At 36.1% G+C, this 24,656-nt stretch overlaps 2 protein-coding genes across 2 annotated transcripts; one reads left to right on the top strand and one right to left on the bottom strand.

Moving 5' to 3' along the window:
* The first annotated feature begins 2,111 nt into the window (after window positions 1-2,111).
* Window positions 2,112-13,394, top strand: nek6 (NIMA-related kinase 6). Its single transcript, XM_084387146.1, has 10 exons — window positions 2,112-2,321; window positions 7,689-7,766; window positions 8,111-8,254; window positions 9,473-9,535; window positions 9,620-9,730; window positions 10,497-10,605; window positions 10,704-10,811; window positions 10,929-11,023; window positions 11,962-12,075; window positions 12,685-13,394. Exons 2-10 carry the CDS (start codon window positions 7,704-7,706, stop codon window positions 12,793-12,795), a joined length of 918 nt encoding a protein of 305 aa, XP_084243272.1. The 5' UTR covers window positions 2,112-2,321; window positions 7,689-7,703; the 3' UTR covers window positions 12,796-13,394.
* A 903-nt stretch (window positions 13,395-14,297) lies between these two features.
* On the bottom strand, window positions 14,298-21,435 carry psmb7 (proteasome 20S subunit beta 7). Its single transcript, XM_084387147.1, has 8 exons — window positions 21,299-21,435; window positions 20,325-20,418; window positions 20,067-20,164; window positions 19,820-19,960; window positions 18,518-18,633; window positions 17,436-17,494; window positions 16,634-16,785; window positions 14,298-14,512 (listed from the first exon to the last, which is right to left on the bottom strand). Exons 1-8 carry the CDS (start codon window positions 21,358-21,360, stop codon window positions 14,401-14,403), a joined length of 834 nt encoding a protein of 277 aa, XP_084243273.1. The 5' UTR covers window positions 21,361-21,435; the 3' UTR covers window positions 14,298-14,400.
* Window positions 21,436-24,656: the final 3,221 nt, after the last annotated feature.

Raw genomic sequence — 24,656 nt, 5'->3', positions numbered from 1 at the left:
TGTAAAATTATGGATAGTGATCGCATAAATATTTTTTTTTTTGCATACTGCACATTTCATGCTTGTTGTGGTTTCCCGCAACCAAGTTTGTTTGTGTGAGTGAGTGTGTGGTTTGTGTTTACGCATGTGTGCCTTTATGGATGGCAGATTATACTTGCGCACGCACACACACACACAGAGCAACTTTGGGGTCGGTAAGGTTTTAAAATACAATAAAATAACAGTAAAATAGCAAACTATAGGGTTCTGGCGCAATATGGCTGCCGTCGCATCATCCAGGTGGATGCTGCACATTGGTGGTGGTTGAGGAGATGTAAAAGCGAAAAGCGCTCTAAAAATGTAACAAATTATTATTATATTATGAAATATTATTACCATTTAAAAAGTTTTGAAAATGTATTTTATTACTGCGATGAAAAACAGAATTTCCAGCATCATTACTCCAGTCTTCAGTATCACATCATTCTATGCTGATTTGATGCTCAATAAACATTTCTTATTATTAGTGTGGAAAACAGTTGTGCAGCGCAATATTTTTGTGGAAACTATGATTTTAAAAAATGCAGGATTCTTTGATGAATAGAAAGTTCAAAAGAACAGCATTTATTTAAAATAGAAACCTTATGTTACAGTAAATGTCTTCTTTACTGTCATTTTTCATCAATTTAATGATGGATAAAAAAAATGTAATCTATAAATGTATTACTGTATTCCGCTCCAAGTAATACCATGATAACATGGTATTGACTGGTCGTCTGGACACTTTTTGTAACTGTTTTTTGTTACTGTCTGAGACCTCGAGGGGGCGCTACTGAATTTCAAATGACTGAAATGCCTGACGATTGTTGAGAAAGAATCATAAAAAAAAGCAGACATCCATCCATTCATAGTTCCTCTATAGACACATAACCACACACACACACACGCACTTAAAGTGAAAAAGCAGAAGTCCTCCACACTCTCTACAGTTTTATGTCACTTTTTTAATGCCACTAAAAATATATATTTGCCACTTCCTCCAGCACAACACGTGCCAAACACAAGTGTGTCTGCAACAGCAAACCTTTGCCATGGTGCCCGTGAGTGTGTTAAGGCAGACATGTGTCTGAAAGGTATTTGCTCATAATTTCCCCACAAGAATGACAACTATTCAGGTTGAAAGTGAGTGTGTTTGTGCGTGTGAGAGACAGAAAGAGGTGGGAGATACAGCAAACTCTAGAAAGATGTGGGTCAGCTTTCCATTAACCATAACTAGCCACATGAAGAGTCTGGGGTTTTTGCTGTCGTACTGTTTTTGCACATGGGGTTATACTGAAGCAATGTTATCATGACACTATCATGATGAATATGAACTTTCTCATCTTTAAGTTCAGGTTTGGGATATATATTGGCTTTAGAGCTCCATCAAATGTTTAAAAGTCACATAATATGTGCAATCTATACCATAAATATAAATCCTGGACATTCAATACCCAGCATACATATGTGGTATATCATCCTAAGGACAATTCATTTTTCTCCATTACAGTGCATTTTGTCAATATTTCATGAAAAGAGTGTATATGGAATCTTAGGATCCAGATTAATTTTTGTCTATTAAAATATATTGTTATTCATTTTAAAGACAACATCTTTATGTAAAAATGAGACAAATTTGAAATAAAAATATTCAACATATTATTTTCATTATTATTATTAGGTGGTGGAGGCATTTTCACATTGATAAAAACATATAATATAACAATAAAATAAATATTGGACTAATTATTATTATGTATTATTATGATTATTACTATTATTATTATTATTATTTATTAGGTAGCAGTGCTTGCATTATTATGTCATATTTAAATAAAATAGTTTATAATATAATATAAACATAATTATTTAATTTCTTATTATTGTTAGCATCATCATTATTATTGTGGTATTGTCACGGTTAAAATAAGATATTGTAATATTGTACAATATTGTATTGTACTATTGCTAAATGAAATTATTGTCATAGAACTGTCACATTTAAAATAAAACAATGTACAAAATACTATTATTATGAAATAAAATGTTCACATTTAAAATCAAATAAATAATGTAAAAATGAAATAATCATTGGACTACTTGTTATTGTTAAAAGTGTGAATGGCATATCCCCCCCTTGCAGAAAGTGGTTTACTGCAGTCACAGATCACAGTCAGCCATGTGATGCGCGGGGTGTGACTCAAACTTGCGTGGCCCGTGACATTAGTGAGTCTGGGCACTGACCAAAAGGGCTTCGCAACATTTTTCAGCCTTGTAAATGTGTCAGGCACCGCTCTGGAGAGGTAAGTGGAACTCCTGCGTGACTTTTAACCCGCTTAGTTAAAAACACGATGCTCGTGACGCTCGCGCGCCTCGCGATAATAAGGGGTTACAGTTGCGCAACGTGTTCATGTAGAAGAGAAAGATTGCACCAAATTATTATTGGGGGCATAATGTCGCTGTGAAGCAGTAAAAAGAGGAGAGACAATCTAAATGAACACAAGGTTTCGTTCTTTAGGATTCAATTTACATGGAACGTGCAAATATTGCATATGCTTTAGTTCACGTCTACTGCTCTTGCGCGGAAAATAGATCTGTTTTGAAAGTTCATACATCTGTTTTTCTTCATATTAGGGCCTAGTTCCGCTCCTTCATATATTTCCAGAAGCAATAATGCGAATATATAAACACAAAACGATCGTATCGCACTGTGAATACTGTGTAAGTGAAATTAACAAGTATACAGGAAACATTGAAATGCTCCTCTAGTTTAACGGGAACACCCACCTTCACACTGTAACTTCGATTATATGTGCAAATATTACTTGCAGCTCTGAATCAACACTTGCACGCGACCACGACTCATTTATAATGGTAATAAGTCGCTTTTAATGTTCAGTTATTTGTATGATGGTATTGCATAGCGCTTGTTTTTTATAAGGAAAAGCTGCAGTTTGACTCCGCCCACACACGCGGTTTGTTTGTATCCATTCACGTGTTTTTGGACACAAAGTAGCGTTTTTCTCCCTTTTTATTAAGATGACTCATTCAGGATGGCAATTACAGGAAACTTGTTAAACATGTTAAACAAAAAGACACAAAAAAACAAAAACACTTTTTGCATGCTAGCAAATGAACAGAACTGAGGCATTCAATGACATGTTCTTACAATAAAAAACAAAAAAGTTTTTTTTTTATACTTTTTTACTTGTAAAGAATTATCAATAATCATATATATTTTAAAAAGGGGTATACAATAACTGGGTATTAAATTTTTTCATAAGATTTTAGGTTGAAATTGATACAAAGCCAATTTACATTATATCTGATGAACTTTAGGCCGTCACTGTCACTTGACACATCAAGTTTTTGCAGTGTTTCCTCTTAATGTCAAGATGTTTAGATTATACAATTGTATTAGTTAAGGTTGTATTCAATATGCATGTACTTCAAATACTAACTGTACATTTGGTTTTTTTCACCGAGGCATAGAAGATCATTGCCAAACAAGTCAAACGTGTTTGTTTTTGTGATAGATCACCATGCAGTAATCTGGGATTCTTTTACAAAATCAAATGATATTATCATGCAGGTCTTTCTTCATCAGACACGTGTGTGTGTGGGTTTCTGTGCGTGCGCAGGGTTTTTTTGGAAGTGAGATTGTGGATATGACGGGGGTTTTTGCATTTGAGACAGTGGAGTTGTTTGATCTGTAGCATTTGATCGAGCGGAAACCCAAGCGCATGAGTCAGAAGAGTAAGCGGAAGATAGACAGCTCAAACTCGCCCAGGTCACTTCCTCCAGACCACCACTAATCTTAAATCTGTTATCCTTAATCCTAAAAATGTAGGATTGTGTATCAGTCGACAAATATCCTAAAAAAAAATCCTGTTAATTTTACCAAAAAAAAAAGCCCACAGTGACAATGCTTCAAGTCCTATAAAACTGTTTTATATTTTGTACACTCATTAGATAATTATGTATAAAGGGTAAGCATAATAAGCATAGGCTTCAGCCTACACCTTTTTCGGTTATTCTGTATATTATTTTTCTTTACTATGGAAAATTATCTGTGAGGACAAATATTTTTTTGTTGAATTGAATTGAATTGAATTGAAAGTATTACAAGATTCCATATTGGTGCCTGTATATTTTACAACTTATAGATTTAATGAAAAAAAACATGAGATTGTGTTGGTTGACAAAACACCATCAGGGTAACACACATGACATGACACTAAAATATTGCAATAAATATTAACTGAAGTGAAACATAAGGATGAGACTTGCTTTTGTCCATTGGGAATTGATTGGTTCATTGGATGGTTGTGGTTTGCTATTGGTGGATCTCATGTGAGTGACAGGTTGCCCCGCCCTCACGCCAGTAAACACATCATCAGAGAAGAGATGCTGCAAGAGGGAGGGGAAGTTATTTTGATTAAAGATTATGAAAATGATGTGCACAGATAAATAATTGAAAATAAAAATAAGAATTGTCCATTTTGCTTTCATGGTGATTTTAACCAATTAACAGGTTGGTAAACATTTTTTTTTTTTACAGTTTATTGATCGTAGTGTATACTAAAAACTTTCTGATACATTAAAGTCACAAACTAGACACATGATACATCCTATACATTTATAAAAGACCATTTTAAACATAGCCATTGTGATGTAATTCCTTATTATATAGAAACAGGAAGATGATGCTTGTCGGGTTTCTAAGTATTCTAGTGTTTCTAAGAAAATTGTGAATTACCTCTAACCCATCTGAAAATACAAACCGAAAGCACACATGTGCAAATGTGGTGTGTGGTGCACATCCAGATGTGTCTTTGTTCAAATGTTCGTGTGTGTGTGCGCGCGCGCGTGTGAAGAGTGGCACTGTTGCAGGCGGTAGGATAGACTTTTTCCTTTGCATTTTTCTTCACATGAATTGAAGGAAATGGTACAGGACCTCCATCTCCTTCCCCTCCACACAATCTCTCTTTCATTGTTTTTTTTGTTTTTTTTTCTTCTATTTTATGGAAGCAGGAAATAACTTTTGTTTTTTTAACTTCTTTGAACGAGAAAGATATGTGCTCTCTGTGTAGTGTGACTTATTTCAATAAATGATTAGCTACATTAAAGATTTCAGCAATACTACTCTACTCACAAAGAGTTGACAGTACGTTCTGTAATACTGTGCCGTGTCTTTTCGAACTAAATTGCACCGGTTTAACCGTTGTGGATGATGAAAAAAAGCCAGTCTGCTTCAAGGTTCAACATGTTGTGAGTCAGAGATGCTTTTCTGCAGACCTCGTTTGTAACGAGATATGCAGAGCCAGTCTGGCCATTCTTCTCTGACCTCTGGCATCAATAAGGCATTTTTGCCCACAGAACTGCAACTCACTGGATATTTTCTCTTTTTCGGTCCATTCTCTGTAAATCCCAGTAGATCAGCAGTTTCTGAAATACTCAGACCAGCCTGTCTGGCACCAACAACCATGACACGTTCATTGTCACTTTTCTTTGCCATTCTGATGCTCAGTTTGGACTTCAGCAGATCGTTCTGAGTTGCTGTCGTGTGATTGGCTGATTAGATATTTGTGTTAACAGGCAGTTGAACAGGTGTAGGCCTACTCCATATAGCCTACATACATATATATTCTGTGTATATATGAAGAGTTCAGATGGTGCCATCTGAAATTTTCTTCTAGAATGATCATTTTTATCAAGCTCGTATATTTAAGTTCAGTAATTTCACTTAAATGACAATTAATAGGTCATTTTCACTGGCTTTTAAGTGAAATTACTGAACTTAAATATACGAGCTTGATAAAAATGATAATTTTAGAAGAAAATTTCAGATGGCACTTAGAGGCTTTTGCATCTGAACTCTTCATATATATATATATATAGCCTATATATATAGGCTGTTCATAATATTGAAGTAGCCTGCCCTACATCATCTCACACGCTTAAAATCGTGCTTGCTCATTCATTAACATGCTTATTCTGCTAATTACTCTTTATTATGGCTTGCAGGCACAGAATATGTTACAGGCACCGCAATCCGTGTTTGTGTGCATTTGTGAATGTGGGTCAGTAGGTTTGTCTAGTTTGTTTAAAATAAAACAGGACTTGTTTGTACATGTCATGTCGTACAGTGTGTGAAGAGAACATGTGCCCTGAAGACTACACACCCTCATGCAGAAAATCCCATGGCTCTGCAGCATACTTGCAATGGATTATTTTCTCACTTTTCTCATGTTACACTAATCTGATACCTGGATCAGTACTGACACCGAAACTCTCCTTTTTTAACATATGAGAGTTATCAGGCAGATGAGACTGGTCCAGTCTGTTAGGCATGGTTGTTACTGTCAAGCTGGAAAAAATAGAACAAGATGCAATTGAATCAGGTATCAGAAACACTATCGGGATAAAAAGGGGAATGTGTATCTCTGCACATCTCTAGAAGTCAAACACTACATGCCTCAGTGTACACGTTAGACACTTTATTTCCACTTTTCGAATATTTTCGTAATTTTTATTGAAAACAAATGCATTTCCAATCTGATATGTGATGGGGAAAAGGGAGTAGATTGAATCCGGCAAAAAGCGGATTCAACCTAACTTCTACGCTATTGCTAACAATCCAGCGTCTTCCGTCAGTGGGCGGAGTTAGTGTAAATAGCCTCTGCCAACAAGCCGGGCTATTTGCACTTAGTGCACTTATATTATTGATGGCATTGCTGGTGATATAAAAGCAAGCAAGAAACTCTTCCTTGTGTTAATTTAGTAAAAAATAATATTTTGTACTGCATTTTACTTACAGCAAACATTTTGAGATCACGGTTTCCACAATAATATTAAGCAGCACAACTGTTTTTAACATTTATAATGATAAGAAATTATTCTTGAGCAGCAAATCAGCAAACTAGAATTATTTCTGAAGGATCATGTGACACTGAGGACACATGATGCTTAAAATTCAGCTTTGCATCACAGGAATAAATTAAATTTTAAAATATAGCCAAATAAAAAACAGTTATTTTAAACTGTAATAATATTATATTTCACTATATTCCTGTGTTTGCTGTATTTCTGATCAAATAAATGAAGCTTTGGTGATAATGAGAGACTTCTTTCAAAATCACCAACCCCAAACCTCTGAACTGTAGGCTATATTGTGTAAATAAATAAAAAATATCTGTTGAATGTCATGAAACGTCTAATATGGCTCAGCTTATGTTTTCACCTGTTTTTCCTTTGTTGGGCTATAATTGTAATTGTAAATGTCTAAACATTTGAGTTTAGGTATCAGTCATCTCCACAGCACAAAAAAATAAATCATCCACAGCACAGGACGATTTATACCACAAAATTCCATACTTAGTGTTCAGGGTTTCTTCGAATCCCTTTAAGTATGAGCAGATGTAATAGTGATGCTCGTCTTAGCAAACGCCTCAAATTAGCATGAATCCACCGCTGTGAAGCACTGACAGATGCTCGTCTGATCTCAGCCTTTGTTTGACTTTCAACGGTTCAAGATTGTTTTTCATCATTACTGAAAAACTACAATTAAACAAAGCAGCCATCTGGAAAGGAAACAACCCGTTTGATAAAGCAGACGTTGCAAATGCCTGTCTTTTGACTGACTCCATGTCCTTTGTGTTTCCCTGTAGGTCTGGAATGTCATTATGGAGCAAAACAGCCTTCAAGATCTGAATAAAAATTACACGGTGCCAGTACAGAACGACCAGGTCTGACCACACACACAGACACACACCGCTAGCACAGGCCTGGGCTCACGTGGCATGCGCTGTTGATACACTCGTCAACGGCAGACAGAAGCGTTTATGAATCATCAATCTGATAATGCTGACATTATCACGCTGCTCTGACTCTCACTTGCACTGTCTCTTTCTGTTCCTCTGTCTGTCTCTCAGAGCCAGAGGAACATGCTATTACATTTTACATGTACATTTATGCATTTGGCAGATTCTTTTATGCAAAGCGACATGCATTGGTACACATTTGATCAGTTCTTGATTCAAACTCATGATCTTAGCGTTGCTAGCGTCATGCTCTACTGTTTGTGCTACAGGAAGACTGTGGATATGGATATGAATACTATTCGGATCTGTCCAACTTCCTCATTGAGAAAATGATTGGCCGTGGTCAGTTCAGCGAGGTTTATAGAGCCACATGTCTACTGGACAACCGGCAAGTGGCACTAAAGAAAGTACAGGTGAACATTTACATTCATTGAAATTGCATGTTAGCATACTACTTTTTTTTTTGTTTTTTATATACTAAATCTTCTGTATGCATAATAGTATACTCAGATGATCTATTGAATTTGACAAAATGTGCAATTTATAACCTGTGAAAACTGTGTGGAATCCCATAATGCAATGCTCTCGGCTTAAACCTTATAATGCCATTGTGACAGATGAACCAAGAATGATTTTTATCATTTATTACTCAACATTTAATCAGATGTTTATGCAAAATCTCACCAATGAATCTCCAAAAGTTAACAAAATTGGATTAAAATATAGTATAATATAATAACGTGAATAAATATAAAGAATATAAATATTTATAAATTCAATTAAGTACGCAATGTGGTGAGTTTATGTGACCTAATGAATCAGCATGATTTTTAACATCTGTTCCTTGACTCAAATAAATCACCAAAAGTTAAGAAATTTGAACACAAAATTGGATTAAAATGCTATACATATATATATAAATGAATAATTATAAAGAATATAAATTATAAATATTTATAAATTTAATTAAACATGCAATGAAGTGGTAATGTGACCAATGAACCAAGCATGATTATTTTTTTTTATTTATTTATTTTTTTACATTTAATCACTTAGTGTTTTTTTTTTTTTTTTTTACAAAATTGGATTTCAAATTAATTTAAGGAAATATATAAAAATGTATTTCACATATTAAATAAAACTTGCAATGTAAGTGAGGTCTTGTGACAGTGTGGCATTGTACTTTTATCTTTACATTGTGTATACTATTTTCATTTAGTATTTTTAATAAATAGCAGGCAGTAACCAGTACACTGTGCATTAACCAGTAACCAGTATGCTAGCATTCCTTTGCAATCACAGACTTGATCTCCAGAATCCCGTGCAAATAAGCAATTTCAAGTGAACCTCTGAGAAATCTTGCTTTCATCTAGTAGTGGAATCTGTTTTCAAAATGGATGAATGAACCGTGATTTAAGATGTTGACAGATTTAACAGTCTGTCAGTCTGTCAACATCTTAAATCACGGTTCATTCAACCATTTTGAAAACAGATTCCACAACTATAAGAAAAAACAAGATTTCTCAGAAGTGCTCTGCGAGCGTTTTTAATAAACCAGTGCAGATTTAGCTGTGTGTTGTATTTCAGATCCTGGTCTGGGTGTATATTGTAATATTATGATGTTTTCTCAGATCTTTGAAATGATGGATGCTAAATCCCGGCAGGACTGCATTAAAGAGATCGACTTGTTAAGGGTTAGTAGCATGTGTTTTTGAACTTATGCACGTGTCTCTAGACGTGACAGTTTGTGATATTTTATATTCATTCTGTAATTGCAGCAACTAAACCATCCAAATGTCATAAAGTATCTGGCCTCATTTATTGAAGACAACGAGCTGAATATTGTTCTGGAGTTAGCAGGCGCTGGTGACATGTCCCAGATGATTAAGGTCAGTCTCACCTTGACACACTGAATGCCCAAATATTATCTAGTAGACCCCAAAAACTCAAATTTAATAAAGTCCATAATAGGTCCCCTTTAATATCATTGATGCACTATTATAGTTTTTGTTAATATTTTTAATTAGATTTAATTTCTGTTTTCATTTGAATTTTAATAATTTTATTGTTTTAGTGTGTTTTTGACAATTGTATTAGTTTGTTCGTTTTTTAATGTCTATATAGTTTTATCACATTTAGTAGGGATGCACTGAAATGAAAATTGTGGGCCGAAAAAAAACGAAACCGAAAATTATTAAAAAAATTGTTTTTCTTATTTTACATTAGTTTTTTTTTTTTCATATGATTTAATTATTATTAGACATTTTTTATGAAATTCAATCATTTTAATGATGCTGAATTTAAAAAATACAATCCAATTAAATAAAATAACCACACCTTTATTGAAAGTAACACTAAAATTGGACAGAAAATATATTAATTTTTATTGAATTTTTTTATTATTCTTTATTAAATTGAGTGAAACCTCAAACCTCAGCATCGGGGTGATTTATATTTCCGGCCAAAAACCGGAAAAGCCGATCATTTCCAGCGGCCGAAATTTCAGTGTATCCCTATTATTTCGTTTGACTTATTTTAGTTTAAAAACTAAACTTAAATTTATGCAACATTCATTACATTTTTGCTTAATTTATTTCAGTTAATGAAAATGTGAAAAAGCTTTAGTTAACGATACTAACCCTGGCATGTGTGTAGTATTTTATGAAGAAGCGGAGGTTGATTCCCGAACGAACGATATGGAAGTATTTCGTGCAGCTCTGCAGCGCACTGGAACACATGCACTCCCGCAGAGTCATGCATCGAGGTAAACACACAAACTCTCTTTCTAAAAGAGACACGCATGCTTTCTTTCATTCGTGTGCCCCTATTTCTTTTGTACTCACGTCAATGTTTGCGTTTCAGATATAAAACCAGCTAACGTCTTCATCACAGCTACTGGAGTGGTCAAACTCGGTGACCTTGGACTAGGTCGATACTTTAGCTCCAAAACCACTGCTGCACATTCTCTCGGTAACACTGACCATCCACACAAACACTCACATAAACTGAAATAACAGAACCAGTCCAGACAATTCAATATACTCCAGATACACAAATGTGCTTATTGCGAATCTGTGTCGTTCCCAGTTGGAACTCCATATTACATGTCTCCCGAGAGGATTCATGAGAACGGATACAACTTCAAATCAGACATCTGGTCCTTGGGCTGCTTGCTGTATGAGGTACACAAACACATCTGCACCCTACGCACATCACTTATACTCACCCAGGCTGCATTTAATTCAGCAAAAATACAGTAACATCAGTAATATTGTGAAATATTATTACAATTTAAAAGAACTGTTTTCTATTTTAATATATTGTAAAATGTACTTTATTCCTGTGATGCAAAGCTGAATTTTCAGCATCATTACTCCAGTCTTCAGTGTCACATGATGTTTCAGAAATCATTCTAATATGCTGATTTGCTGATCAAGAAACATTTCTTAGTATTATCATGTTGAAAAGAGTTTAATATTAGTGTGGAAACCATGATAATTATATATATTTTTTTATATATTGTAAATTTCTATATTTTTACTTTTAATCAATTTAATGCATCTTTGCTGATTAAAAGTATTACTTCCTTTAAAAAAAACAATGTTTTGTGATGTTGTGATCTGATGCCAATGGGCATGCCATGGGAGAACATCAGCTGATATTTGAACTGATATCTAAAACAGAAATTTCTTAATAAATAAATTGCTAAATATTTCTAAATGTGGATATCATGCATTTTTGGTGGATTGTTTGCATTGTGCTGTTATTTAAGTTAGTTTATGGTTTCCCAATAAAATCCAGTACAAGCTGTTGCATACTGATTACCATAAAAACAAATCATGTTGATTTGTCCCTTAATTTGAATAAATGAATAAAACATTGTGTTTTACACTAATGCACTTGCAATCATAGTCTATCTATAGGGCAAGATATTTCACCAGATTAAATGTTGAATTTTTTTTTCAGTTCAACCACAGTGGTTAACATGAAACTAGTGAGATAGTGATAGTCAAATTAAAAGCCTGGCAAGTTTCCAACAATACGAGCAAAGACACAAAGGGTCGTAATGGTGTTTCCCTTTAAAGGATGGCATGAATGATATTATTTCTGTCTCTGTCAGATGGCAGCTCTGCACAGCCCCTTCTACAGCGACAAGATGACCCTGCTCTCATTGTGCCAAAAGATCGAACAGTGTGATTACCCACCTCTCCCTACAGAGCACTACTCCCAGAAGGTACGACACACACACACATTTAGAACGCGTTTTTCCATTTCATTGAGCTACTTTTCCATCGTTTTTTGCTGATTTGTTGCTTAAGAAAGTTTTTGCTGCTTAATATTTATGTGGAAATCCTGATACATTTGTTTAGGATTCTTTTGAATATAAATGCTATGATGCCTGAAGATGCTGTCTAGGTAGTCAGCTCACTAGATTTTCTAACAGCCCATCTTAACAATCACTGGCTGCATCCGAAATCACATACTCTCTTGACTAGATGCTAATTTTGTACTTTGCGAGTATGTCCTATATAGTATGAACGTGTGCAGTATGAATGTAATCTGGACTTACTGCATTCGCCGTGTTTTATGTTTTAATGTGACCTACCAGCGTCAGTTGCATCACGTCACTGCCATTCACAAATCCTCTCCCATGGCCTCATGGGATAGTAAAGTGTCCAGTGGATGCACACTTCAGAATCTTGCCGCAAGTAGTTGGTCATCATTTTTGAGTGCTGTTAATTCGGACATAGTCACCTATTGTTTTTCAGCTACTATATGGTAATGGATGCAGTTTCAGATATGTGAACATCTCTTGTAAATACACACCTTGTATGTGTTTCAGCTCAGAGATCTGGTCAGCATGTGCATCAACCCAGATCCCAACCAGCGGCCCGACATCAGCTTAGTCCTGCAGTTCGCCACACAGATGGAAAGGTGGACGGCCAGTACCTGATGCAAACACACACACACACCGGCACACCAGGAGAACCATTGTGCAAACCTGTGATTTCTGCTCTCTCAATCCAACTGATCAAGCTATAGAAATATCTAGAAATGAGTAAAGAGAGAATGCCATCAGCGATAGTTTCAAGCTGAGCGTTTCTCTAGATTTGTATTGAAAGGAATGCCGATGTATTCTGTTGTGCCTTCGAATGATGTTTCAGTGCTGTATGCTGATTGGTTTAGAGAAAGTTGATTAGGTCAGGTGACCCAGTGCCTCATGCTGATGATGTCAAAGCAAGGTGGTTCTGTTTATACATACTTTTTTCTGTAGGCCTATATTCATAACAACATATAAAGAGCCTTACAGTTGAGTTACTTATCGCTCTTTATGTTTCTGATACACGCATACATACATACAAACGCACACAATGTTAAGTGTTTTCCCAAGGAAACACTCGTTTGTGAGATCTTGTTCTCTGGTCAAATATCTACCATGTGAAAGTGTTCATTATATCCATTGTTCCAAAGAGATGTTATTTTTAGGGAATGTTGAAACATTTTCGCACGTTAAAATGTGTAATTAACAATAAAAGTTAACTTTTGACTTTGTGACAGCATTGTTTTGAAGAAGTGTTTTAAACACTTTATTAAACACTAAATTAGGAACCGACGACTCATATTATATAAGGCCCCCTGGTGATGAGCAAATGTATTGTTAACTGCTTTCATTTATTAAACAAAACATAATACAAAAGGAAACACCTGTTCACCTCTAGCTAATTACAATGATACCATGTTTTAATAAATCATACAAATCAAACTTTTACTCAGGCAATACAAGCACTTATTTGCATTTCAACAACCCCTGACTCATTTAAGATACCGTGTTTTGAGCGAATCTTAACTCAAAAGACTATATTCACAATTTCTGGAGCATGCAGTGCCATTCAGGGTCAGTATTATTATTATTTTTTTTGCAATACTTTTATTCAGCAAAGTCACATTAAATTGATCAAAAGTGACAGGAGACATTTATAATGTTACAAAAAATGTATATGGAATAAATGCTGAACTTTTTGTTCATCAAACTATAATGAACTGTTTTCAACATTGATAATAATGTTTCTTGAGCAGCAAATCAACATAATCAGAATGATTTTTGAAGGATCATGTGACACTGAAGGTGAAGACTGGAGTAATGATGCTGAAAATTCAGCTTTGATCACAGGAATAAAATATATTCAAATAGAAAACAGATATTTTATAGTGTAATAATATTTCACAATATTACTGTTTTTACTGTATTTTTTTAATCAAATAAATGCAGCCTTGGTGAGCAGAAGAGACTTCTTTCAAAAGTATTATAAAAATCGTACCTTTACGTTTATTGACTCGTTATTTACTTAGACCGCCGTACTATGTAAACATGCAAAATAAGGAGTTATCGGAAATAAATGATCCCTCAATAAACTGGCATGCTTTTTAAAGAAAACGCAAATAAAAAGAACAAACTTCAACTCACAACTTTTTTTATTGGAAATAATGAAAAATGACTAAATCACCACAAAATAGTTGGGGGAAACAAACAGATCAAAGCGTGGTGGATTGAGTCTCCTCAGGAGGTGTCCATGGTGTGCACACTTTCCTCTACCACCTCTAGTTTCAGAGGAGTCACAGCCTTCGTCAGAATCGCGGTAGTTCCATGCTTGTACCTGTAGTTTCCGGTTCTGTGAGGGGAACACAACAAAAACAGAAGAATTAAAACAAATAAAGATGCTGCTCCTGCAGAGAAACTAAGCCTAAACACACATCTCTAATCAGGACTGAAACACTGCACGTTTTTAACATGATAAAACTGATCCAAATGGAGAAATACACTTTGAAGAAAAGAAAAAAAGGATATGATGTTAATAAAGATTGTAAGAGAAAAATCAGCTTGTCGGTGTGAACAACTCCTCTACTTCAAACTCACACTTGGTTAGTCAAACACATGCAGGTTACAGTTACATCTAGATGTGGGCAATTCGTTTTAACACACGGTTACTCACACAGGGCGTCCATCAAGCTTATCCTCCCTTAAAATGGAACAGTGAAGCATGAGCCATTCATTTAGTAAATTCTCTGATTAGTATCATGCACACATGTGGTGGCTTTCATCAACAGACTGTTTAAAGGATAATTTACCCAAACATGTTGACTTTCGTTCATCTTCGGAACACAAATAAACAGAGGTGTCAAGTAACGAAGTACAAATACTTCGTTACCTTACTTAAGTAGAAATTTGGGGTATCTATACTTTACTGGAGTAATTATTTTTCAGACGACTTTTTACTTCTACTCCTTACATTTTCACGCAATTATCTGTACTTTCTACTCCTTACATTTTAAAAGTAGCCTCGTTACTCCTATTTAATTTTGGCTTGTTTTCATTCCGGCTTGTCGTCGTTAAAAAAAAAAAAAAAAAAATTGGCCAATTACACAAACGGTTTAGATCTGAGTCCCGCCTCCTGAATACACATCGCTAAACTGATTGGCGTTGTGGTGTCTTTCTAACTTGTGAGAGGCTGTAGTCACATTTGGTTGTGCGAAGCACCAAAACTCCTCCGAAGGAAAACTAGATGCGGTAAGCGAGGGAGAAATCGGGGGGCAAATCGCGTCAAATGATTCAGAGAGAGAGAGAGAGAGAGAATTAATTGAATTTTTTTCCTTACATTACTTTTACTTTTATACTTTAAGTAGTTTTGAAACAAGTACTTTTATACTTTAACTTGAGTAAAAAGCTTGAGTTGATACTTCAACTTCCACAGAAGTCTTTTTAAACCCTAGTATCTATACTTCTACCTGAGTAATGAATGTGAATACTTTTGACACCTCTGCAAATAAAGATCATTTTAATAAAATGTCTGCCCCCAATGAAAGTCTAATCACATAGAGAGCTCATGCATAATGACCAATGAGGTTCATTCTCGTGTTACGGAGCACATTTGAGCTTCCGCAAGAACCAATGAGGTTTGTTCTCGCTCGTCACGCAAGTGCAGTTGAGCTGCTGTTTATGTTCAATGATCAATGTTTAAATGTTTAAATTAAATCTGTTCATCATATAAAGCAATCAAGTCTCTTCAGAAGACTTGGATTAAACCGCTCAATTCATGTGGATTTATTTTACAATCTCTTTTTATGTACGTTTTCAATCTTCAGAGTTTTGGGTGAATAGACTTTTAATGGAGGGACAGAAATCTCTGCGATTTCATTAAAAATAAATTACCTTCATTTGTGTTGGGTTTGGGATGACATGAGAGTTATTAAATGAGAGAACTCTCCCTTAAATCATACTGACCATTTGTGACTAGACCTAAACTTGATGTTTTTGGACAACCTGTACAATATTTACAATAAGCTGATCTTCTTTTTCGACAAGACTTGATCCAGTAATACTAACACTTTCTCTTCTATTCTATTGTTTAAAAAAAAAAAAAAAAAAACTGTACTGCGTTAGATTAAACAGAGGGGTCATAGCACTTGCATATTGTTGTCCTACTGTTAGTTTAACTGCTTCTATTGTTCTCATTTGTAAGTCGCTTTGGATAAAAGCGTCTGCTAAATGAATAAATGTAAATGTCATGTAAATATAACGACAATGGCATGGCCATTTTTTTTACTCATTTATAAAAGGTATTTATGCTGGCTGGCCATTTATGTCAGTTTTTATTATTATTAACAGCACACATTTAGATGCCACATGAATTAATTACACAGATTTCATCACTGCCTCAATGCTAGCAATTTGCATGCCGCCGTGCAACAAGTGTAACTGCAATAGGTTTAGATGCGTGATGTTGGATGCTCACCTGACACCCTTCTTGTTGGCCACGTCATGAGGTCTCAGGTAGTCCACCTGCCCCTTGGTGATCACACAGAGGTCAATGTTGCTTCCTGAGCCCAGGTCATTAAAGATACCAGCCGCTATTGCATCCCGCACCAGAAGCTTGGCCTCATCCTCCTGATCGACACAACCACCATCATTAACATGATACAGTGTTCTCGCATGTTTTCACCAATTTACATGTGCTTCTCAGTCTTTCATGATTACTGGATAATCATATTGCATTCACAAAAAACTATTTACAAATGATATTTCAAATTTCAAACCCAAAATGACTATGCCTTTCTAAGATTTATTAAGATTCATTTCCATGAATTTTCCATAATTCTCTGAAATTGCCAGTTTGTCAATGACTTTAGGAACCATGAATATACACACTATTGTCCAAAAAGTTTGCGGTTGGTACAATTTTTGGGGTTGGATGTATTTGAAAGAAACCTGGCATGCTCAACAATACATTAAAAACTATTTAAAATAACTGTTTTGAATACATTTTCAAATGTAATTTCTTCCTGTTATGCAAAGCTGAACTGTCAGCATCATTACTCCAGTCTTAATATTTATTACTTAATATTTTTTATATTTAGAAACCATGATACATAGACAGTTCAAAAGAACAGCATCTATTTTGTCACATTATAAATGTCTTAACTGTCACTTTAAAGTGCCTTTTCTAGATAAAAGTATGTATTTATTTTTAAACTTAATTTGAACATTAGTGTACACCTCAATACAAAAGAGCGAAAAAGACATTTAGAGAGGGTTACCTCCATGTTGGGCCTGTAGCGATCCTCAAAGACTGCCATTGCTGCCAGAGATCCAGAACCTGATGAGACAAAAACATGCTAATGTTATACAAGTGAGAAAGTGAATCAAGAGAAGCATCTTCTGCATTAACAGATATTCACTGAAGGCTGCATGTCATGTTTTCACAGAAGTCACAACTTGCAAAGCCAGTCAGTCAGAAATCTCTCATATCTTGCCACCAATCAAAGGCTTTCCAGAGACACAATATCTCCCCCTTTTGGTGGAAGAGGATGATAATTCATGCAAGTACTGTATTGTTCCGAATATAAGACAATGTTTTTTTTTTCTTTTAAATACATATTTTAAAAAAAGGGGTCTTCTTATATTCAGAGTCTATAAACTTTTACATGTCAATAATACATCCACAACAATAGGGAGTGCCAAATACATGTAAACACGAGTCATCAAACATCAATACAAGTCATCAAACAATTCTCATTAAGCAGCCAAGAAATACTATGTCAGCGTGTAATGTTAGAAGATAGCGATAGCAAAAAGGTCTTAAAAATGCTAACAATAAAAGAAAAGCTTACTGCTGTCCTAAAAGTGGCCGCTTCGAAGAAACTGACAGGCAAGTGTGTCAAGTACGTAGCCGAAAAAGAAATGAGGGGCTGCCCATAACCAGAGCCGTCATCCAGCTGAAGGCACTGGATATCGCAAAAGAGCTGAACACACCCGCCAGTGAGGCCTTATTTCGGCTACGTACTCGCCTGTCAATATCCCCATAGCGGATGCTTTGATGCAGCGTAATGGATTAGCGCTTGCCCTCCGACTTCAGGGAGAAACTGCTGTCTTTTTAACGCTATGTGATCGGCCTAAGGAAAAAACATTCATGTCCCCCTGTCTCAGATAGGTAATGCGGATCAAACACCTTTTTAACAAGCCAGCATCTGTCACTGTACATAAAAAAAGGTCATAATGAGATCTACTAAATGAGAACTTCAGGTTATTTTTATGGTAGCTATGCCATAAAATGTTTTATATTGGGAACAATACGGGTTATGTTATAGACGGGTTAACGGGGTATGTTAGTGTAACTCACCCATAGTGACATAGGGCAGTTTGTCTGTTGATCCGTGTGGATAGATGCTGTACAAGTGTGGACCGTTGCAGTCGACCCCTCCGAGAACCAACGCAGCACCAATATAACCCTGATACCTACGTAAACACATGGAGACTGGTCATAAACACTACCGGTCGAACATTTAGAATAAATATATTTTTTTTTTTTGTCCTTAAAGGGATACTCCACTTTTTGGGGGAAATAGGCTCATTTTACAACTCCCCCAGAGTTAAACAGTTGAGTTTTACCGTTTTCGAATCCATTCAGCCGATCTCCGGGTCTGGCGGTACCACTTTTAGCATAGCTTAGCATAGATCATTGAATCGGACAAGACCATTAGCATCTCTCTCAAAAAAATGACCAAAGAGTTTCGATATTTTTCCTATTTAAAACTTGACTCTTCTGTAGTTACATCGTGTACTAAGACCGACGGAAAATGTAAAGTTGCGATTTTCTAGGCTGATATGGCTAGGAACTATACTCTCATTCCTGCGTAATAATCAAGAAACTTTGCTGCCATACCATGAGTCCAGCAGGCGTAATGATATGACGCAGCGCCTGAAAATAGGTCTAATAGGTTACACAAACTTAGTCCCGGTCACGTTGGAAGTTACAGAGCTGGGGACTATTTTCAGGCGCTGCATCATATCATACTATATGATAAATACTATAAAAAAATATCGAAACTCTTTGGTCATTTTTTTGAGAGAGATGCTAATGGTCATGTCCGATTCAATGATCTATGCTAAGATATGCTAAAAGTGGTACCGCCAGACCCGGAGATCGGCTGAATGGATTCGAAAACGGTAAAACTCAACTGTTTAACTCTGGGGGAGTTGTAAAATGAGCCTATTTCCAAAAAAAAGTGGAGTATCCCTTTTTTTTTCTTTTAGGTATTAATTTTGCTTTAAAAAAAAAAACACAACCTCCAAACATTTGAGTTGTAATGTATCATGGTTTCCACAAAAATGTTAAGCAGCACAACTGTTTTTAATATTCTAGAGCATAAAATTAGCATATTACAATGATTTCTGAAAGATCATGTAGACTGGAGAAATGATGCTAAAAATTCAGCTTTGCATCACAGTAATAAATTACATTTTAAAATATCCAAATAGAAAACAGTTCTTTTAAATTGTAACATTTCACAATATTACTGTTTTTTTCTGTATTTTTGATCAAATAAATGCAGCTTAATTCTGAGCGTAAGAGACTTCGTTAAAAACATGAAAAAAACGTAATTCTTCCAGCACATCATATAGCGCTGCGATGATTCATTACCTGAAGAGCATCTGTTTGAGCATGCGGTTTGCGGTGGCGACACGCGGGACACGGCCGGTGGACAGAGCATGGAGCTCCAGATTAGAGGAGATGATCTGTGTGGTCATCTCTGTGTCTGCTGCGGTACCGGCTCCACAACAACTACACAACACGAGAGAGAGAGAGGACTTCAGAACAATGTCATCTGATATCAGGGATTGTAAATCACAAAGATGCGAGTTGTCTGTAATGATGTGTTTGAACTCACTAGATGTTGGGAGAGATGTAGTGAATTTTAGAGCAGTTCTTATCAGCGACAATCATTCCTTCAGTGGCACGAGTGTCCGCACCTAAAACAACACCATCCTGAGAGAGAGAGAGAGAGAGAGAGAGAGAGAGAGAGAGAGAGAGAGAGAGAGAGAGTGAGGCAATCTTTCTTGTATGTCATCGTTTTTGACAGATATGAGGATATGAAGTCAAACCCTTTATTTTATACAATTAAACTCATCTACGCTCTTTAGCTTACCTTGTAAACGATGCCACAAATGGTGGTTCCGGTTTTGCGAGCAGCAGGAGAGCTGAACCCCAGCTTAGTGATGTCTGCATCCAGAAGGGCATTTCTAGAACAACATAAACACATTACGTTTTTTTTCCCAAACATCATTTTATTTTTTCAGCCCTTTATAATTAAACTCTGCTCCTATATGAGCTTACATAAGATGCTACATTAAGATAATAAATGTAGAAAACCACTGGTTTGACCAGTCAGCACAGAGTTGTATTATGGTTTTGATTACTGAGAGCATGTCAATGACAGATTTATCCTCAAACCTCAGTTCTACTGACGACTAGTGGACACTTTATACACTCTTACATCACCACTCATTTGTGGTTCATACACAAGCATTCACATTTATAAAGAAATAACTACATTAAATCAACTTAACGAGATTTATTAGCGAGTTAACAGAACGTAAAAATGACATTAAAAACAACAATTAAAGGCTTCGTCTTTAATGTTACAAAATTTCTGTCATACTGAGTCGTTTTTGTAATTAGTAATCAAAAACAGATCGCAATATGATTAAACGAATTAAAGTGACTTTTGTTTTTTTAAATGAATAAAGTTCACGCTAATTCAGTTTAAATTTTCATTTTGTATGAACTTACTACATTTACTATAAGCGCAGGGTCGAAGCCCCATAATAACAGCAAAATATCAACTATTTTAAATAAAAAACACTGTAACCTTAAAAACACAATTCTAAATGTTATACATAACGTGTAATATATTTTAATGTATATTTCATTAAATAAACCCGTTATTCAAATGAGTTTGAGTAAATTCTCCTGAGTCATTCACGCAGGCCGTGACTCAAACGATCGGAAAAATGCCTTTAAAACCCACTCAGACTCTTTGTTATTTCACCGAATCCATAAAATAACAAATTTCCCACTCCACCGGCTAAATTCCTCTTAATATAGAGGGATAAATCTCACCTCTTGCAGTTTTCGAAACTGAAACCTCCGGGATGATACTGACACACTGCGACGGTCGCCATGATTCTGCGGTCCCGCTTCCGGGAAGCGCGAGACTAGTTTCCCCTCTGTGTTACACGCTAGAGCTTCCGCGCTCTACGTCATTTCTATAGAATAAGCGCAGTGGGAACCTATAGAGCAGGAACGTATATAATGTAACACATGTTTCTGCCTCATACGCTCCCGCCATATCATCGAGATTCAGATTCTAGAAAGAGTTTACATTAAAAATAAGTGTTTACACCCCCAACTCATTATTACATGAACCTATATTTATTATATATGTTAGACATATGGAGTATGGGGATAGATGACTTTGTCACAGTGAATATTTTTCAGGGTAGGTCATCATTTTATAATATATAGGCTATATATATTAGTGTAGACATTTTTAAACTTTATAAAGTTGAAAATTATAATACAATATAATGAACAGGATGGAAATAACAAGCTTTGATATTTTATATTTAAAAGACTATGAAGTAGGCTAAAATAAAACTGATGAAAAGAGGAAAAACTGATTATTAAATATCAAATGTTCACAAAATAACAAGCAAATTTCTTAATAAATTCAAGAACGTTTTTATTTTCTATTTTATAAGCTTGTTCAACACTTGAGGACATGCAAAAAATACCAACATCTGCAAATGTTGAGTTTAATATTTTATTTAATATATTAAGACATGATGATAATAACCTATTACAGGGATGACCCATATCACAGGGTTTAGGAGGATAAAACACCCAGGCCCGGTTTCACAGACAGGGCTTAGATTTAGCCAGGATTAGACCTTAGTTCAATTAGGACATTTAAGTAGCTTTTATAAACATGTCTTAAAAAACATTACTGGTGTGAATCTTGAAGCAATGGCATTGACATTGTAAGATGACAATGCAAGCTGCTTTCAGTTATAACAGCTCAAACATGCATTTTAGTCTGGGACTAGGCTTAAATGTGTTCTTCTGCTGAACACAAAAGAAGATATTTTGAAGAATGTCGTCGGTGACCAATCAGTTGATGGACCCTATTGACTTCCATATGGGGAAAAAAATACTATGGAAGTCAATGGGCCCCATCATCTGTTTGGTCTCAGACATTCTTTAAAATATCTTCTTTTGTGTTCAGCAGAAGAAAGAAATTCATACAGGTTTTGGAACAACTTGATGGCGAGTAAATGATGACAGAATTTTCATTTTTGGGTGAACTATCCCTTTAAAGGTTTAGTTCACCCAAAAATGAAAATTCTGTCAGTAATTACTCACCCTCATGTTGTTCCAACCCCGTAAGACCTTTGTTCATCTTTGGAACACAAATTAAGATATTTTTGATTAAAGAGCAACTTGCAGGTTAGAAGACCCAACAAGTCAATGTATAGAAAAATAATGTAGGAACTAGATTTTCTTAAAAAAAAAAAATTATAAATACGCTACAGTGGCTTCTGGAGTCGTTTTTGTGAGAAAATTTTACTTCCGCATCTGAAAATGGGCGTGACGGGCGAGAGTCGTGACGTGGCACGAGGGAGAGCTGTCGGTTCAAACAACAGGGAAATATGGATTGCAATGACATTTCGGACGCTGAGGAAATTGTTGACGGACCACAGCCATACAATTATGAGCCTGCTAGGCTGCCAAGAGAGCAGGGACAGGCCAGGATCAATGTTAGACAGAACATAATGGAACTTACAATAACAGAAACTAAGCTTTGATCAGGCGTTTGTCATGCTCATTAATATCCGCCCAGACTAACGTTACGTGATATAACTTAGCGGTTTCTCATCGAGAGACAGAGAGATATTTATTCCTGCTAACATTTTTTGTTCCATAGGTGCTTGTGTGGGAAATGCGAGGCAATGTTTACAGCTGAGGATTCAGTGTTGCAGGGAGGTGGATGCATACTGGGCCTTAGTGGAAAATGCCAAACTTCCATGATTGCAGTTAGTGTTACTACAGTAAAGCCATGGTGAATGTTGCTGATCTGTGGACACTAGATAGTTCGTTCATTCATTGCACAATGTTTATTCCTGGTTTCCACGTCAGCGCTGTTTGATCCGTTAATAACGGAGAAATGTGAATATTTCTCACTAGATCTCGCAGCGATGTTATTACTTCAGTGGCGAATTCAAATGCTTGATTTACTGGATCTCGCAGTTACAGTGTTGCTTGATCAGGCTCGCGCTCCACTAGTCCAAACTAATAAACGGTCCACACAAACACAATAACGAGTAACGTTAGCTCAGTTTCGTTCCGCTTACATTGCGTTTGCCAGTTGATGTTGTGCTCGCGCCTACATCCGGCGGGAGAACCCGAAGATGCGTGCACTGAAAGAGCTCAGGTTACAAATTACAATGGATGTAAATGAAGAAACCGAGTTCTCCGACGAGCATGTCTATGACCGAGTGTGCGGTGACAGACGCGGCAGTGAAGTCTGCTCTCTTCACCTGAACAAAACGCACCCAAGAACGAAAAGCCTTGTTTTTCCTAGAAGGAAAATGATGGACACGATGTCCTGACAGGCTGGATTTTGTGCAACCAGCACAAACACAATAATTTACCATTATGGCTTCTCTAAAGCCTGTTTTATGCTTCTGCGTCGAACTGCCGCCGTAGCTACGTCGTAGGCTGTGTGTAGCGCGCGTACCCTACGGCGTACCCTGACGTGCACCTCTCCAAAAATGTAACAACGCGTCATTTCTACGCGGACACAAGCGCAGTGATTGGTCTGCCAGAACCCCTCCCTCGGGGTTTCACACGCTCCCTAGGTATGCGTCAACGCGGACAACGACACAGAAGTATAAATTAAAACCAACACGTTGCCTACGGCGTATAGGCTCCGGCGTAGGTCCTACGCAGAAGTATAATGAGGCCTTAAAACTCGATCTAAAACTTTCTCTGTCGCTCACTACTGCTCTAACTACTACACCCACAATGAGAGCGCTGGCTGAACGCGAGCTCATATTTACCTCGGCATACGTCATATGACGCGTTGCTATAGGGGGAAAGGCGTATTCCAGAGCCTAGCACATTTTCATCAAAATCTCTACAACCAATTAGATTTCATTAGTAATTTCTACATATATGTTTTTAAAAAACCTCTTCAGACAAAATCAAGTATTAATTCAGTTATAAATTTAACCTGCAAGTTGCTCTTTAAATCTGAGAGCTGGATCACTGCTCCATAGGCTTCTAAGACATTATAACTTGCTGGCCCAGAAAATGTATTAAAGACATCGTTAATATAGTCCAAGTGACTCCAGTGGCTCAATCTTAAGTTTATAAAGCGACGAGAATACTTTTTGTGAGCAAAAAAAATAAAAAAAAT

The sequence above is a fragment of the Rutilus rutilus genome (assembly GCF_951802725.1).
Source record: "Rutilus rutilus genome assembly, chromosome: 18".
Lineage (NCBI taxonomy): Eukaryota > Metazoa > Chordata > Actinopteri > Cypriniformes > Leuciscidae > Rutilus > Rutilus rutilus.
The sequence above is the reverse complement of the archived record's forward strand: the minus strand, read 5'-3'. Positions and strand labels throughout refer to the sequence as shown.

Bases quoted from the DNA above. Each gene is read 5' to 3' on its own strand.
- nek6 (XM_084387146.1), top strand. From the start codon at position 7,704: ATGGAGCAAAACAGCCTTCAAGATCTGAATAAAAATTACACGGTGCCA. The intron at 9,536-9,619 runs GTTAGTAGCATG...CTGTAATTGCAG, and splicing joins AAGAGATCGACTTGTTAAGG to CAACTAAACCATCCAAATGT. The intron at 11,024-11,961 runs GTACACAAACAC...TGTCTCTGTCAG, and splicing joins TGGGCTGCTTGCTGTATGAG to ATGGCAGCTCTGCACAGCCC.
- psmb7 (XM_084387147.1), bottom strand. From the start codon at position 21,360: ATGGCGACCGTCGCAGTGTGTCAGTATCATCCCGGAGGTTTCAGTTTC. The intron at 20,165-20,324 runs GTAAGCTAAAGA...TCTCTCTCTCAG, and splicing joins TTTGTGGCATCGTTTACAAG to GATGGTGTTGTTTTAGGTGC. The intron at 14,513-16,633 runs GTGAGCATCCAA...TTCCCCTCACAG, and splicing joins GCCAACAAGAAGGGTGTCAG to AACCGGAAACTACAGGTACA.